This window comes from Pleurodeles waltl, chromosome 5 (assembly GCF_031143425.1).
Source record: "Pleurodeles waltl isolate 20211129_DDA chromosome 5, aPleWal1.hap1.20221129, whole genome shotgun sequence".
Classification (NCBI taxonomy): domain Eukaryota; kingdom Metazoa; phylum Chordata; class Amphibia; order Caudata; family Salamandridae; genus Pleurodeles; species Pleurodeles waltl.
The window spans coordinates 440,510,642-440,528,968 of NC_090444.1; the positions used below are offsets into that span (position 1 = coordinate 440,510,642).

The 18,327-nt window shown below is 44.3% G+C and overlaps 1 protein-coding gene across 6 annotated transcripts in view; it reads left to right on the forward strand.

Annotated features, from left to right (window-relative positions):
- Positions 1–18,327, forward strand: part of UGP2 (UDP-glucose pyrophosphorylase 2) — a 440,011-nt gene that overhangs the window by 378,080 nt on the left and 43,604 nt on the right. For all 6 annotated transcript variants that reach the window (XM_069234231.1, XM_069234233.1, XM_069234232.1 and 3 more), the window contains exon 7: positions 13,333–13,530. In XM_069234231.1, coding sequence (XP_069090332.1) covers positions 13,333–13,530 — 198 coding nt within the window. The remainder of the gene's footprint in view (positions 1–13,332; positions 13,531–18,327) is intronic.

The window sequence follows — 18,327 nt, forward strand, 5'->3', positions numbered from 1 at the left end:
GGTGTATTTATGTTTCATTGGTGTGTGTGTTGTGCAAACTCTTTGCACGTGACCTCTGGAGATAAGCCTGACTAGTCTGTGCCAAGCTACCAGTGGGTGAGCACAGGTTGTCTTTGGTGTGTAAGTGACTCGCCCTGACTAGAGTGGTGGGTTCTCCCTGGCTGAGGTGCATACCCTAGCCAACCAGTAGCCCCATTCTAAGAGGAGTTAACTGCACAGACATTCATAAATTGCCACAAGGAGAGGATTCCTGGGACTTCGACTCACTGCTGACGTATGGGACCCTGATGAGAGAAAGACTGAGGTTGGAAGAAGTAACTGGAGAAATACAAAGGTGACAGAAGTGAGGAATTGTTAAAACACTGTGTGGTGAAGAGGGGAAATGAAAAGCAAGAGGAGTACTGGGAGTCAATGGAAAACCGTAATACTCCTGTCTCTTGAAGTGAGTGGCGAGGCTGGACTCAGGTTAAGTTGAGAAATTGTAAGCCTTTTTGACAAGGTTTCAAATAAATTGAAGCCAAGAACAAAACAAAAATTAGGGGCCATAGTAAAGAATACTGTAGAGGCACAGCATTCCTCTGCATTTCCATACTGTGCACTGCCCACCATCATCCAGAATGAGAGTAAAATTGAATATAAAGGTCGAACAGCACATTGGAGTGTGTTGGGAATCATAAAGAGTGGTTGCTCAGGATCTTGAAAAGAGTTATGATCTACCTGTGAAATTAAACACTTGCTTGCTTGCAGGCTCTGAAGCAGTAGGAGAGACAGTTTTTGGTGAATTGGCAAATACAAATAAAGAAAAAGAATGGCAGGAAGGAGGGGGATTCAAGGAGTAGACTGCAAGTATCTCTTAGTTCTCTGTAATATTTCCTGGTGCACATTGCATAGGTGGCAAATGCTCCTCGTGATCAGAGCATGTGGAAAAATGGTCCAAGCTGCAGTTCTCCTACTAGCCTTCTTGAGGTGAATTCAAAATGATGACATTTATTTTCATTCAAAGTGAGGCAGCCATGCAATGTGTAGAAGAGATTAAAATGTTAAGACCTCACACATCCCTGATCTTTGATATGTTACATAAAATGATAAAGAAGCTTCGGTGTTGAGCCAGAAGGTGATTCAAGGGTGTGGCTTAGTGGCAGATTTGAAGATAGTCCATTTTATTAAGTGCAGACCTGGAAATTAAACCCTTTATATTGCCCCCATTCCATCCCTCTCACCCTTCAATTGTTATCTGTTTCTGCCAGCAGATATTGTCAGATAGTGCCTTTTCATTGGAGAGTAAAGTTGCACTTTGCTCCTTTGTAGCAAATCTTTTTTTTGTTAGAAGATGTTTAATATATCTGTTATTACCGTATTTAGTTCCAAAACTATGATGAAGTCTAAAATTTCAATTCAACTGATGTCTTACTGAACACAAAAAAAATCAGACCGGTACTTACAGTGAACTAGGTTAATTTTTAGGTCTTACCTGAGATAACGCATGCACCATGTCTTGTGAGACATTTTGTTAGCCTAAAGGGGACTTAGAGTTCGCCCATTGCTTCCCATTGTTTGGCTTTGTCACTCTCATTTTGTTGCTTCTCTTTGGTTAGGTCATGCCGGCTTCACTTCCTCTTCGTATGTTTGACCCTCCCTTGGAGAATGGCCCAGTTCTGCTTTCATTCCCTTTGAGTGCTCCTCCGCTGCTCAGGCTTTCGGTCCCGGGCTATTTGTTTACCTTTTACTTGCAGCTCTTCATAAGAGTGCATATGCTTGGAGGCCCTCTGCTTCCTGCTTTCCTCCCACTCCTGCCCTACTCCCCCTGTCTCTTGTGTTACTTGCCCCTCTCCCCCTCCTGCGTTGTTACTTGGCCTGCCCCTCTCCCCCTCCTGCGTATTGTCTGCCCTGCCCTCCCCACGGCGATTTTGCTTCACTAGTTACCACCTCTCCCTGCCCACCTCCCCTGTTGTTCCTTCCCCTGTTCTCCCTATTGTTGCTTGCCTAGTCCCCCTCTACTCTCCCGTCCCGTTCCTGCATTGTTTCTTGACCCTTTCAGCCAGCCCCCTGCCCCACCCTTACTGTTGTTGCTTCCCCACCCCTGTTGTTACTTGCCCCACCCCTATTGTTGCTTGCCTGTACCCACCCCTACTTACCACTCCCCCATCAGTGGTTTCCCCTATCCCCTCCTCCTGTGGTGCTTGCCCCTTCACTAGGCAAAAAGAGCTATGGTGTGGCCAGTGTTTTTCCAAACTTTCAGCCATACTGCACAACAGCCACGGTGCTGTACAACATGGCAAAGCCAATAGCGCTCGCATTGCTGAGATCTATTGGGTTTTCCATTGCTTGTTTTATTGAGTGCATATTATATGACCTTGCAAGATGGTATTACGAAATGCACTGTTAGCTTCCTCTCCCTCAATAATTTACTTTTAGATCTATTTATGTTTCTTTAATGAGGTATTTTTACTTCCTCGGTTCTTGCTTCATTTCAGGGTGTTTGTTTCATATGTGATCATTAGTCTTGAGAAACCAGTCTGGGAAAATGGATTTGTAATATTTACACGGGAGAGTCTGCTGTATTTGAGGTTTGTCACGGGCTTGGTTTCAGCAGGATAACAACGTGTCCTTAGTTCCTATTTGAAATACACATTTTAAGCTTGGCTCGGTACGTTTTCTGCTTCAATTCTTATTAAATTACTATATGGAAGCAAATGTCCACATTTCACTAATTTCTGCTCTCTTTTGGTTTTAAAACATTATTTTAACATTTTGTTGAATTCGATTTGCTTCTTGTAAAAATATCTTCATTTCAGTGCACAGAGGACAGCCTTGCAGTTTAAAAAATTGTAAAAACAGTAGGTCTGGCGTTAGCTGCTGGCCTTTCAGCTTTGCCAGTGCTAATTTGGTTTGTGAATAGTTTTTGAATGAAGGCACACATTGTATGAAAAGCATTGTCTAAAAACGACACTGGATATATTTTCGAATGCAAACCGACACATTCTACAAGTAGTCTTTGCATTAAAGAGGACTACGTATTGTGCGAGTGTGCACATTGTGCAGGAGCACAATGCTGTCACTCAGTCAGGTAAGCCAATAGCTGAAATGGGGTGACGCTCTGTCCCATTCTTTATGCTTTCGTATTCAGAAACAATATGTGAATTGCACTAGAGCATACCAATGGATGATGAGTGCTGAATGAAAGCGCATGTATTTGAATACATATTGTATAAATTTGTGTTAAAAACAAAAGATCTTGGCTGACGCCAGACATAATCAAGTGAATCACTTAGTAGTACATCTGACAAGCTGCGGCAGGCGCAGCTGTAGATACGTAGTACTTTGGGGAATGTGGGGACAATAGTAACTCTTCTCCCGGGAAAAAAAACAGTACTTCTACAAGTGCAGATTTATGAATCTTTTTGTGAATCTTGCCTAGAGTAAGTATATCCTGGAATATTAAACCACAATGCATGCATACATTATTTGTTTGCCTAACCTTCCTTATTTTTTCAAGAGATGCATTGTAAGCAGGTCGTAGATGAAACCGTAACGTTGTCTGCTCCATTTATAACCTTGGGCATTTCTAATATCTATCGATCTTCGTTTCTCTTGTTCATTTAGGTGGTATTGGTGGTTTAAAAAACTCGTGTTCCTAATTATTTGTGTAGTGAATCGTCTCAAAAGAACAGGCAAATGCATCGTAAACGAACAGAGGCCAAATCCCTTGTTCATGCCACACGAACTGCAAAGAACTAGTATACAAACATAATGCAAAATGCGACAGTTTTATCTTTTTTAAGCAGTTTCAGGCAGCCAGGACTTTGTTAGACCCCGAGTAGAAAGAACCTGAGTAGGGAAACCGTGTTCATGATTCATTGGTAAACCATGCATAGCCACACGATTTGTGATTTAAGAAAACCGAAGGAAGGATGCATGCATGCTTAAATTAAACATGCGTATTTTTTTATCAACAGTGAGTACCTTTGTTGCCCTTGGCTGTAGCTCCCACTTCTTGGCCAATGCTAGGGACAGGAGGCCACTACGGGAAACTATTTTCTTTATCCCAAGGATACAAGCCTGTGGGGCATTGAGGGAGTGGGTCCCACTGTCCTGATAGCTTAGGAATCCCCGGAAAACAGCAACATTTTAGATGGCCTTGCTGGGCAAATATGCCTTCCAAGATCGTTTTGTGAGAGGTTCTGAGGAGGTTGTAGCCCAGAGGTTCAAACACAGAGGGTGTACTTCACTCAACCACGCTGCAATGCAAAGTTTGGGAGGAGAGCCCCAGCAGCTCGTCCTTTACATAGCCTCATGGTACCGGACAATGGACATAGCAGCTCCTGAGTCAAGAGTATGGTGCCCTAAGGTACAAGGCTTGTTAATCCCATTCACAGTGGCTGGGCTCAGCTGTTTAGTGGGATGCACCCCTGTGCGAGGGGGCCTGCGGATTGTCTGCCATTTCATTAACAAATTCCTGAGGCCTGGTCTGAACCCTTTTTAGGAATATGCCATCAAAGATAAGCATGCCTTGTCAAAATGAGCAAAGTAGAAGAAGAAATTCTTCACACCTAGATGTGCATCCACCCTGCTGTTTATTAGAATAGAGATGGAAATGAAAGATCCTTGCTCAGTTGTTATGACTTAAGGACATTCTCTACTAAAGGACGTTAAATAAGCTGAAAGTGGCCACAAATTGTGTAAGCACAAAAGTGGAATTCTGGAAGGCTTGAACAGAAGAGTGATCCATACCAAGCTCAAAGTTGTAGGGCTAGAGAAAAGAGTTCAGCGGATGGAGACCAGAGAGGGTAAATGAAGCAATGCTCTGTACCAGCAAATCTGAAAGAGACTTCCAGTTGCAGATTCTTTACCTTAGAATTTCCCCCCCCCAGGCGTCAGACTGGATCCGGAGATTTTTCTTCGAGCAATACCCTTGGGTGTCGGTAGGTGGCGTCGGTCGACTCCGCAGGCATCGTAGGCATTGTGGTTGCAGTGATGACTTCAGGAGTAGTACATAGACACCGCCCTCGCGCAGTGACATCAGTTCTTTTCATTCCGCGCCATGCGCTGATCCGAGAGAGAGCTACCCTGGGCTATTTTTTGTCTGAATTCGACCGTTTTGTCGACTTTTTTGGTGCAAACTTGGTGCGTCGAGGATGTCCCCGAAGACCGGGTTCAAGCCCACCTCATGATGTCGGTGACGGACCCTCATAGTGTCTGTCTGTGGTGCCTCGAGCACGACCACGACCCAAAGTCGTGCTCCAAGTGCCGGGCGATGCATCCGAAGGCTTTGAGGGAGCGGTCCCTAAAGCTGATGGCGGCCCGGCACTCGACTCCGCGTAAGTCCCGATCTCGCTCGAGAGAAAGGTCACGAGATCGGTCGCGGAGCCACCACCACTCGTCGTCATCGAAATCGTCAGGTCGCGGTAAGAAAAAGAAGTAGAAGATGTACTATCGCTCTCTGACTACACCCCGTCGCTTGGCCGACGCGACGCGGGTCGAGTGTCAACGAAGTAGGCCTCCGTCCTCAGAGCCTACTCCTGGGTCGGCTACGCGCTTCCCCGAGTATGCCGGAGCGACCCCCGCCCAACTCAAAGAGTGTTACGAGGCCATGCGTCCGATACGGCGCCTTCGGGTTCCGCGCCGGCGGCTTCGGCCCCGGCCACCAAGGTTGCCTCCGGATCCACCCCGATGCCAGTTGCACAGTCAAGACCTTCCCCGGCGCCGGGCCGTTTAGCGACGCTCTCGACGTCGGTTGTGCCCACTATCGACGTCGACCCCATTCTCATCCCCGACTACTCGGAGTCGTAGGCTTCGGTGGGCCCTATTCAACCGAGGTCGGATTCTGACCCATTTTCCTATGGGTACGAATATGGGAGGAATTGGAGGGGTCCCTGAAGACCCTACTATGGACTGGGCACAGGACTTGGGCAAAGCCAGTGGTCTTGATACTTCTCCTGACTCTGGCATGCTGTCTCCTCCAACCGTGGCTACAGCGGAGGGAGCTACCTATGGTATGGTGGTTAGTAGGGTGGCTGAGGTCCTTGGCCTTGAGCTGCCTACTGTCGAAGTCAGGTCTAACCTCCTGACGGAGGTGCTTCAGCCTGGGGCTTCTACTTCTGAACCCCTTCTTCCATTTAATGAAGCCCTCACTGACGTCCTTTTGGGTACGTTGTCCAAACCCAACACAGGGACTCCTGTGAACAGGACGATCGCTCGCCGCCATCGGCCTTGTTATCCAGGCGTCCTCTTCTTCTGGCGCATTGCCTGTCGCACCCCCTATAGGGAATCCAAAAGGCTGGAACAGTTTGGCAAGAAGTTGTTTTCTTCCACCAGCTTCGCGCTGCGGTCCGTGACCACTGCATGCCTTTTGGCCCGTTATTCCCACTCCCTGTGGGATACGGTTGCGCAAGTCCTGCCGCAGATACCAGAGGAGGCACGTGATATTGTCTCCCAAGCAGTCAAAGACGGGAGAGACGTGGCAAAGTTCACCATCTGTTGTGGGCTGGATACGTCAGACTCTCTGGGCAGATCGGTTGCTATGACAGTGGCCTTGAGGCGCCATGCCTGGTTACGTACTTCTGTTTTTTGGGGGGATGTCCAACAGTCACTCATGGACATGCCCTTTGATAGCGCCCGTCTCTTCGGAGACAAAGGTGGGCTCTCTCAACGCCAGAGCAGACGAACTCAGACGCCGACGCACTGTCGATCATGAATGGCGTCTCCATCCGGAGGTGGCACAAGGTCTCTTTCTCAAGTGGGGAGAGTTTTATTTAGATCCGTTCGCCTCTGCAGAGAATGCGCAATGTCAGCTATTTTGCGCGTTGGAGTTTCCAAGGCGGCACACGCTCAGAGATGCTTTTCGTCTCAAGTGGAACTCCGGCCTCCTTTACGCCTTCCCACCTATCCCTCTTCTGCCTAGAGTTCTCAAGAAGATCAGGAGCGACCGGGCCCAAGTTATCTTGGTGGCTCCAGATTGGGCCCCCCCCAGGCTCCCTCCCCCAGCACCTTGAGACCCTCACGGGTGAGTAGCACACGCTACAAATTTATTTGATTGATTGATTGAAGAGTGTGGTATCCCGAGCTACTGAGCATGTCTATCGATCCTCCACTCAGACTGCCTCTTTGGGCGGATCTTCTGTCATAGCAGCAGGGGACGGTCCTCCACCCGAACCTCGCCTTCATGCATGGAGATTGAGCGGCAACAGTTGACGGCATTTGCCCTTCCACCCGTAGTCTGCAATGTTATCTTGGCAGCCAGGCGTCCCTCAACTAAAACTGTATACGCCTGTCGTTGGAATAAATTTGTGGCATGGTGCACCAACAAACCGGTTGACCCTCTATCTGCCCCTCTTTCAGAGGTTCTTCTATTCATTCTTTCCTTAGCCCAGCAGGGCTCTGCATTGTGCACCCTTAAGGAGTATCTGTCTGCCATTTACGCCTTTCTTAGGCTTCCTGATCAGCCCTCACTCTTTAAATCTCCTCTTGTGAGTAGGTTCTTAAAGGGGCTCACCCACTTATTTCCTCCCACTCCCTTCATCATGCCTCATTGGGATCTTAATCTTGTGCTTACTTTCTTGATGTGTAGTAACTTTGAGCCTATGCATAATTGTCCCTTATGGCTCCTCACATTCAAAACTGTCTTTCTTATCGCCATCACCTCTGCTTGCAGGGTGCGTGAACTTCAGGCCCTTTCTTCAAAGCCTCCGTACTTGTCCGTACACCTCGGCAAAGTGGTGTTACGCACTAGAGCTTCCTTCCTTCCTAAAGTGGCTACACCGTTTCATGTAGGCCAGTCCATCACTTTGCCTACCTTCTACGCACCCCCACATCCTTCCCATGAGGAGGAGAGATTCCACCGTATGGACCCAAAAAGATCGTTGGCGTTCTATCTCAATCGTACTAAAGACTTCTGGGTGGACGATCAACTCTTTGTTGGCTAGGAGGGTGCGAAGAAACGGAAGGCGGTGCAGAAACGTACCATCTCTCGATGGGTGCTTATTTGCATCAAAATGTGCTACGCTTTGGCGAAAAAGCAACCTCCTGAAGGCTTGCAGGCTCATTCTACCAGGGCCACTGCTGCATCCACTGCGTTAGCACGCGGAGTTCCTGTCCTGGATATCTGTCAGGCATCTACGTGGGCATCCCTGCACACGTTTGCTAAACATTACTGCCTGGACAGTCAGGTCCATCGGGACGGCTACTTTGGTTGTTCGGTCCTGCAGGACTTTCTTGTATGATCTTAGTTCGCAGCCTACCACCGAGGATGGCATTGCTTGGGTATCTATTCTAAGGTAAGGGATCTGCAAGTAGAAGTCTCTATCAGATGTACAAGTTACTTACCTTTGGTAACAAAATATCTGGTAGAGACATATTCTAGTTGCAGATTCCTTACCACCCACCCATCCTCCCCGCTTGCGAACTGATTTCTAGGGACAGGGACTCCCCCTTTCAGGTCCTTGGCTGTGGTGCACCAATATCAGTGTTCTTAGCAGCTCTGTGCTCTGGCGTGGAAAGTCATTAAAAGAAACTGACGTCACTGCGCAAAGGCAGCATCTATGTACTACTCCCAACGTCATCACGGCGACCATGACGCCTGCGGAGTCGACCGACGCCACCTACTGACGTGCAAGGGGATTGCTCGAAGAAAAAATCTCCGGATCCAGTCTGACACCTGGGGGAAAATTCTAAGGTAAGGATTCTGCAACTAGAGTATGTCTCTACCAGATATTTCGTTACCGAAGGTAAGTAACTTGTACGTCAGATTTTAGACCTATGCAATATCCACTGTGGTATGATTGGAGCAAGAGATGGCAAGGATAACTTATGCTAACAGAGTAGCAAATCTGAGTTGTCCGCATGCCACCATCCAGTTACTCTGCAGATCATAATATCTTTTCCAACAATTTCTGCAGAATTAGATTTTGGGTCTGGAGGAATCCACTATCCTCCACATGCTTTACAAAGTAAACCAGCAGGGGTATTCCAGCAGCTGGACCCTTCGTAGTGGATTTGTCATTCACGCAGTCACTAAGGCCAGAGACTACAAAATCATGACATTTCCAGATATTATTAGTTTCAACAAACCAAATGCAGAGAACTCAACCCATAAACTCACCTGCTTGCAAAAGGGCATACAACTTCTTTGTGGTATCCGGCTAAGGACCGGGTAATATTGGAAGGGAAGAACTTTTCCTTTGTGCATCTCCAGGTGTCGAAGATGAAAATTGCTGTGAAGCTCAGAAGGATGAATCAGTGATTCATTCTGGGAAGGCTTCACAGGGTTGCAGTCTGTTGGCTTGAAGGGCCGACCAAATCCGCTATACTTATGCATTTATCGGAGGTAAAAACACATGCCAACCAGAGACGCCGATTCACCTTGGGATGTTTGTTTTTAAATTGGAGCGCCTCTGGTACTAACTATGCGTTTGGATTTATATGAACGCCGATAAAAAGATTTGTTTGAAAATGCATACAATAGTATTATATTTGATAGTTTACATAACCAAAAAATAATTTATGAGAATTGTCCAGTTAAAAAAGGTATTCTTTTATCTGCAGGGTGGGGGAGCAGTTGATTCCCTCCTCGGTAACCTTACTAGCAGAGGTTGCCCACACTGAGCTGATACTCGGACAGGCAGGCATCTCTATAAGAAGCCTCAGAAGGGCCCAAGCTGACATATTTGTAATTTCCTTTTTCAGTTACACCTCTTCCATGTGGGCATTATAAACTGGGGCTGCAGTACCACCACACTAGTAAGTGTAGGCACTAACTGACGACGTTCCAATACAGTCATTACTTTGTCTTCACCTGGCTTCCCCCATGTACTTCATGCCAGGAATTCTAAGGCTTTACTACTCACCGAGGGGTTCTGGGCCAGCATTTGGCTTGCCTTTATTACCCATAGCTAGCCTAACTTGATTAGCCCACAAACCTAAGCTTAAGTGTAAATCACTATGCCCCAAAGAAACCAGGGTCTTGCTGCCCTCTTTTTCTTGTTCACCCTTGAAACACACATCCTGCCTTCAGAATCTAGAATACGAGCAATGCAAAAAAATTACATTCTCAGCCATGAAAAAAAGCCTCTGCCCATAACCAGCAACAATCCTGCCTTTACTATGGTTTTGTCCAGCCTCCCCCCCCCCCCATTCCAGTCATGATGAGTCTTTATACAATCATGCAGTAATGCTCCTTAATGGACCTGCAGGGAGAGAGCAGTTGACTTTTCATCAAAACCTTCCACCAGTGCAGACTGCCTAACATGCGCTACGAGCTTATGGACCCACTGCAAAGCAGTCCCAGAAGAGCTACTGTTTTTTGTGGGATTCCTCTCTTTCCTCCATAAAATCCACGCTTACGGTCATCAGGATCTAAGACAGCAACCCACGTACACACATAAAAACAGTGCTAGCTTCAAAAGGCAGTGGTCTATCTGCTTTCAAACAAAATGTTGGCTGTCACCATTGTGATTGTCTCGCCATCCTGAAAGTAGTAGTCTTGCTTTCTCCAGAGACCGTGATTTCCCACCCCACTCCCTCCCATAATTCTCCCGGTGCGGAAGGACCACAATATCTGTGATTGGCATGCCTGCCATACCCCAGTCACCAATGCCTGCCCTTTTTTTGTGAGTGATTCTCCGACATATTTTATGGATGAATTCACGACAGTGCAGCTTGGTGAATTGTACTTCATTGCCCCTTGTTGAACGGTATTCCATAAATGCACGAAATGTGACCCAGTGATTTTTGCCAACTGTTGCCCTTGAGCCTCTTGGAGAAATGGCCCATCTTGCCACTTTGTGGACAGTGCTCTGTTGCCAATTTACCCCAAAGGTGCTTGGTGAGTTCTGCACCATTGATGCTTGATGAATAGTGCTACATACCTGCTTTATTGTGAATTTTGCCCATTGCTACTTGGTTACTTACACCTCACTGATTCTTTGTAACCTGTATCATGTTGATGCTTGGTGAACTGGGTACATTGCTGCTTGTTGAACTTTCGCCTCCTTGTTACTTGCTCTGTGCAACTTTACTGTTCGGTAATCTATGCCTTTTTTCTATTTTCATGAACTGTAACCCATTGCCATTTGGTGTGTCATGCTCAAGTGCTGCTAGGTTACCTGTATCTACTTCTTCTGTATAAACTGAATCCACTGCCTATTTGCACAGTGGTGTCCATTTGGTCATCTGAGTGCCTTGGTGAACTGTGTGTATCAGTGACTTAAACACATGTTCGCTTAGCATCATCACATTTCACTTACCAACCATCTGATTTTAACCATGCACTATACTTTCTACACCCACCATCTTCCCCTTTGCACCTTTCTGCCCATTGTCACTGGCTTGCTTAGTAAGTTGTGATTTATCCACACGTGCCCTCGCTATCCACACTTTCACATCAGCTTTCTCCTTCTGCATTACCACTGTCCTCGGCTTACCTTTTAAGAAACAAAAATGCTCTTGCATATTGTTTTTTATGAACATGCCTGTTCGGCCTGTTGGGAGAGAGTCTTTATTAGTGATCACTTCGACTCCTAAACACCCATCCTTTCACAGCCGTCACTGAAGACGGGATTGATTCCAAAAACACTTCCACAACTTTCGTACACCTCTGTTCATTGGCTGCTTCGGCCTCACACACTTCAAGAACTCCTTGAGCTTAATGTTATCTCTGAAGCACTGACCCACGCCCCTCAAATCATCAACCACTCTTGCAGACTATGCTATTATTCATATTACTGTTTACACCCCCACCCCCCAACCTCTTCACTTCCTTTTTTCAGCCCCATGCTCAAAAATAATTTCTAGCTTGCCTTTATCTCCTGGCTACCTTGAACATATTCAGAATGATCTTATTCCTCTTCGACTTGCGACTTTCCGTATGTAAGGGATCCTTCCTGCATCCTATAGTGCCTCATTATCTCCCTGTTTTGGAGCAGCATTCTAAGCTGCACTTCAGCAGAATAAACTCAGCCTTTACCTTAACCTCTAACAATACTCACAGCTCCCTGAAATCTGTTATGTAACTCTCTAAACAGAGGGGTACAGCTTCACCTGAATGGTACTTACTTTTTTCCATTGTTCTTCTCCTGAACAACTCAAGTGCTCTTGATGCGAACAGCCATTTCATTGTACTACTTTTGCTTCTCCAAAAATCACCCACTCAGCACTCAATTGGTTCTCCTCATTTACATGTAATATATCTGTTTCTATCTCCTTGCATTGCTACACCTCTCCACTGCAATTGGGTGTTCCCCCTGGAAATCACCTGGTCCCCCTGCTGTTGCCTCAAACACCATCTTCCTCTGAGCTATCTTATTCTCCGTGCCTTCTCCTATGGCCTCTTCTATGATAAGACAAAGACTTTCTTTCTTTACCACCCACCTTCATTCCGGAATATATTGGAGCCTCCCTGCAGTCACTGATGCTGGGTTGCCCTCTATGCACTAATGTTCAAATCCTCTTAAACACTACCAAACAACCGCTCGGTGCCCGGAGCAGACTCACAGCTGTTATAATAACCCCACTGTAGAGGCTAGAACCGCCTCCTCTTGAAAACATTGGTTTTGCTTTCTATGAGTTTATCAAAATGACCGCCCAAACACCAGTTTCCCCTCCAAGACTTACACTGTTTGCTGGTTTTCTGTGAAAGACTGGACCTTCTTTAAATTCGTCATCATGCTCTGCACAGCAGCCCATGACACCACACGTCCATACATCCAAGAATCTTTTCCAGTGTGACCTAACATACCCCACCTTCCGGACACCTTCACCAATGTCGTGTTCCCATCCGCTTTACACTCTATCCAAGTGCATGTTTTTTGAATTGCTAGCACCCCCTACTCAGGACCACCCTGTCCAGTCAGCTTAGTGGTGACCCCATTCTTTCTCCAGCTGCCCTCATGACACAAAACCGGTGCAAAAAGGGATGAACTAACCTCATCACAAGGCCCACCTACCTCTAGAGCCTGTCTTTTAATACACGCCTCTCAGTATTACAGTTGTAATGGCCATGTCCTAATATCTAGCAGTGCTCACCCCTCGGTCACCGAACATTTTCTCTTTCCACCTCCAGTGGCCATACACAGAATGTTGCTGCTTTGTACGGTATTTGTGGTACAAATTAATGTTACCTTTGGAAAATAAATCCAACTATGTAAAAAACAATATATGGAAGATTAAATACAACTGCATGTTGGAGAGAGATTTACCGTTGCAGGTTCTGGTCTCAAGGTCTTCAAGGGCATCTAAGTTAGCATGATGCCTACAGTATCTGTGTGTCAATCTCTATCGAGCGAGGCAGACCTTCAGAGAATAAAACCTACATTATTGTTTTCATTTCTTCCCTTTCAGGGTGGTACTCTCACACAATATGAAGGAAAACTTCGGCTGGTTGAAATCGCTCAAGTGCCAAAGCAACACGTGGACGAGTTCAAGTCGGTCTCAAAGTTTAAAATTTTCAACACAAACAATTTGTGGATTTCTTTGCGGGCAATTAAAAGGTTACAGGAACAAAATGCAATTGATATGGAAATCATTGTTAACCCCAAGGTAAGAATAACAAAAGGCTTTTTTTTTTTTTTTAAAGAAACAGATACAGTTGGTGTTTATTAAATCCATGTCTAAAACCTGTAATGCCTATATTAAAAGCAGCGAATTTGTGAATCATTTAGTATGAGCCACACTATTTTCTCACTAAAGCGCTGAAGCTCATAAAGCGAGAACACGGAGCGAAATGAAGTCCATGAACGTCAGTTCACCAAAAGGCCTGGAGTGGCACAAGTGACATCACTCGCCATTTGACATCACTCGCCATTTGACCTTTACGGTCACTCATACACATGCATACACATACACACCAAATCACACAATACACACATTCTAATATAAACACACTCTCACCTACACACATGAACACAAAATACATTTAAAAGCATTTTTGCTTATCTCAGCAACCAAGAAGGGTCATATTCCAGTTAATTGTACCCCACTTTTTATTACACTAATATTGAATAATATATTATTATCTATTATTGTAATAAAAAAATACAAAAAAAGGATTGGAGACCCAGACAATGTCCATAAGGACGAGCTGCCCCTGTGTTCCTGGCACTGGTGTTGCTACCTCTTAGGCCAGGGGGAGCAAGGGGCAAATAAGGGGTTGCAGCTGCGACCCCTAAATATGACGTCCATGATGAAGTATTGTAAAAAAGAAATTTGCATTTCTTTAAAGGAGCGATCTCTTAAATACGTTTATTTAAAATGTGTTTTAAAGGTGCCTCAAAATATCATGAACATGGTTTATGCCAGCATGTCCGCATTTTACTCCTGATTGTACTTGCCTTCCATGTCCTGTTTACTGTTATTCCAAAACCAATTTCATATTTTTGTTTGAGGTGTTTCCTTAGTAAAGTACAACTATGTGATCGTACTCTCCTTGGTTAGTGTTTTCTTAAGGATGGCAAGCTGTTTTCTCACCAATAGTATCATCACAGGTCCTTTCCATTAGGGAAATGTTTTTGTTTCCGTCTACATATAAAACAAATTCCGATGACTACTGGCTGAAATTATGCTGCACAAATATTGATTGCCTTCACCAAGCGATGATGCTTTCACCAGTCTACAAAATACTTTACTGATGTGTTGGGTAGCATTTCAGCTTCTGTCTAATCGCTCCTCAATTTACACCCACTTCAATCCCACCCACAAGCAAGGTAATCTACTCAATTTATGCTAATTTCAAACACCCTCCCCCAGTCCCAATCTAAGCCCATCATTGCTCCATCTAACCACCACCTATTTCACATGCAAATCACTTTACCTTCTTGTAGATCGCTTGCCTTTATACTACTTTCCCTAATACTGTGTCGCTTATCTCCTGAAGAAATCAGTCTCCCACTGCTCTCACTGCTTTTCTGAGAGATCTTCATAGATACCTCACACCAGCAGTGGCGGCTAGTGACATTTGAAAGTGGTGGGGCGTAATAGTTGATAGTTAGTGCACTGTGGCGAGCGAGTGTGGTGAGTGAGCCCAAGTGACATAAGGGGAATCTGGGTAAGGGTTCTCCCCTCTAGTAAATTTTAAAAAAGAGTAGGCAAATGGTGCATTTTCAAGCAAATTTGAGAAAGCAAGAAGATTAATAAACCAATTGTGAAAATGTTTGTTATGACATCAATAAAGAGATTTGATATGATAACATAGGTAGCTGCTTGTTCAATATAACCATAAAACTTCATAACAGAGTTCGAGATTACAGTGCTGAGTACCACACAGATTTCTTTATTTATTGATATACCTTTAGAAATGAAATCTACTGAGGAAATACAAGCTATTGTAATTTGTCGGACTGGACACAGTGAGTCAGCAGGAATAAACATTAAAAGGTAGTATGGCACCCTACATGGACCTGTATGTCTCATTGAGAACAACCAACCATAAAGTAAACATTAGGCACATTAAACTGAGGCATACACCAGTGATTTTAGTGTTGCCGATATCTGTACAGCAGATGAGGAACAACTGAGCAGGTCACAAACTAGCAGCATTCAAGAAATGTTAGCATTAACATATTGTTCACTTTTTGTAGACAAAATCAGCATGCCTGTCTTTAATAGATGCAAACTTCTCAATGACTTGAACATTAAAGTCTGGGATTATTTTAACAAGGTCTCTCTCTGTAGATAACATTGCTAAATCATTCAGTCTTTCCTCAATCATGGTGTTCCTCGGGAATGTCTTGATTCTGTTAAAAGTGGAAAAACATCATTCCAACTCTGCTGTTGTCATAGAAGTGATAATGACTATTTTTAGTAAAGCCACAATCTCTGTAAATGACTTTCCATATTAAGTTTCTGAATTAAAACAAGCAAAGAAATGGCACCAGTGGTCTCCTGATACACATGCATTGAGTACAGTATAGCTAACTCAGTTCTCAGATCCTCTTTGTTGAGCATAGAATAAGCTTTCACAGCCTCATTCAGTGCTTGCTCAGAGAAGGAAACATCATAGTTTGTAAACAGATCACTTTACAGTAATATGGCATGCACCAAATGCTTTGTAAAAGAAAAACGTTCCTTTGCTTGCACAACTATAATTTTACACATCTCCTTTGCAATTCGGACCAGACTGCTGATGTTTTTCTTGTGATTTGAGAAACTAGTATCGTTTGGCAGTCTTCTGTCTAAATTGTCAATCCCTTCTCTGACTTTGTTCTCGCTGGTGACAAACTGATTGGTAGCTCTTTTCACAAAGACAGTATCTATTTCATGTTTTTTGTAACTGGTTTTACAATATTTCGACATGAGGTGTTATTTCATGAAATAGAAATAGAAAGAACTGAAACTCTTTGTCTTGTAGTGTTCGAAGACACGGCCCTCATTCTGACTTTTGGATTCAAAGTCCCAATTGGATTCTATGGTGTCAAAAATCTTCTCAAGATTAACCCTACATTGGAATATTAAGTTGATTGTATGTATGTGAAAACTCCAATGAGTTAGGATCCCTTTGGAAGCCTTCTGGCCACAATTTCCTGAAGTACTTCTGTTCTTTTGGGGGAATGTGAGAAGAATACTGCTATGCCTCCTACATCTAGAAAGAACATTTATGGTTTGGAGATCTTTGCTGCTGCTTGTTGCATAATAAGATTAAGATGATGAACATAACAGTGCACATAATGGGCATTATGGCACACAGCTCTAATTCTTTTTTTGGACTCCACCAAAGATTCCACTCATTACTGAAGTATCATCATAGCTTTGTGCAAGTTTTTGCTTTTGAAAAATCAAGTTCAGTTTGTGTAGTATAGCTTAAGTAATGGTTTCTGCACTAGAGTTTCTTAAATGTGTGAAAACATAGAACCTCTCCACAACTTTGCTGTCATTGCCAAGGTACCAAAAGATTATTACGGATTGTGTTTTAGTGGCCACATCAGTGGTGTCATCAGCCTGAATTGCCACAAAGTCTGTGTTTTTCAGCTGTTGGACAATAAATATTCTTATAATCTCTAGCATGCACTCAAGAAGTTCATTTTGTATAATTTTAGAGGTGCCCTTAAAGACTGTAGCACTCGATGAATGTGCTTCCATTTCACTGTCTACGCTTGCTATTAAATCAATACTGCCTCTGAATATGCCTGTGTTAGAAATGGGGTCTTTGGTTGGCAGTCAGGTTACCCCCTGTCCAAGCAAGGACCCCCACTCTAGTCAGGGCAAAGGAGAAACACCTGGTTAACCCCTGCTCACCCCCTTGGTAGCTTGGCACAAGCAGGAAGGCTTAACACAGAAGCAATGTAAAGTATTTTACCAACACACACAGTAATACTGTGAAAAGACTACAAACTGGACGCTGCACCAGTTTAGAAAAACAGGTAATATTTATCTAAATCAAACAAAACCAAAACGACAAAAATCACTTATGTGGGCTTGAATCGGGGTGTCTCCTAACATTCCCAGTCACATTAGGTTTTCCATATGAATTCTTGAGTGTCCATGCTTCTTTATTTTATCTGACAAGTACTTCAGGTCTATTACTCCTTTTTTGTCTAAGTATTGTCACCACCAAACAGCAAGCAGGGGAAGCAGAACAGAGAGTTTGTTGAAGTACTCCCTATAAGTCAATCAACTTTTGTGTGCCAGGTGTTTGAGAAAATACATTTGTAAGTCTTCCCTCTGTCTTGGGCACTTTGTTATAGTTTTAGGTCTGGTCGGTCAGGTCCTAATTGTTTTACAGTTAGGTTCTCTTCATGTCTCAGTCCAATGAATGGCTTTGTAAGTAGTTGCTCTACTGTATTCATGGTGTCCTATCAATATTAAAAGTTACCTGCCAATAATCAAAGTACACTGTATAAGGTTTGGTGCGCAAAAACGTAACTAATTTCTGTATAAATGTGCCTCATGTATATTACTGCTATGCATCTCCGGCAGCTCCCCTTTGCACAACATGACTGTGAAAAATATAGCCTTATAATCTGCTGCCCCGGTGTGCCATACATACTTGTTGCTGAAGGCCCTGAAACCAGAGGTATATCTTGAGTCAACAGTGAGGGCCTATGACAAGGTAAGGGTGAGGGCCTTTAATAACCAGTATGGCAAGAGGCAGCTGGGCTATATAGGTATTATTACGTTCCATCCACTGAGAGTAGAATAGTCTAAATTAAAAAGGGAGAAACAGATGCCAGCCATTATAATCCCTAAACTAAGCCAATACATTGTCTTCAATAGAACTCCCAACATTCCAATCTACCTTTAATATTGATCACACAGTTTCGTGCCTCAGATTGATACTGATGTGCACCTGCTCCACCCACCACGTATACCACATACAGCCCTAACTACCATGTAAAAATAATA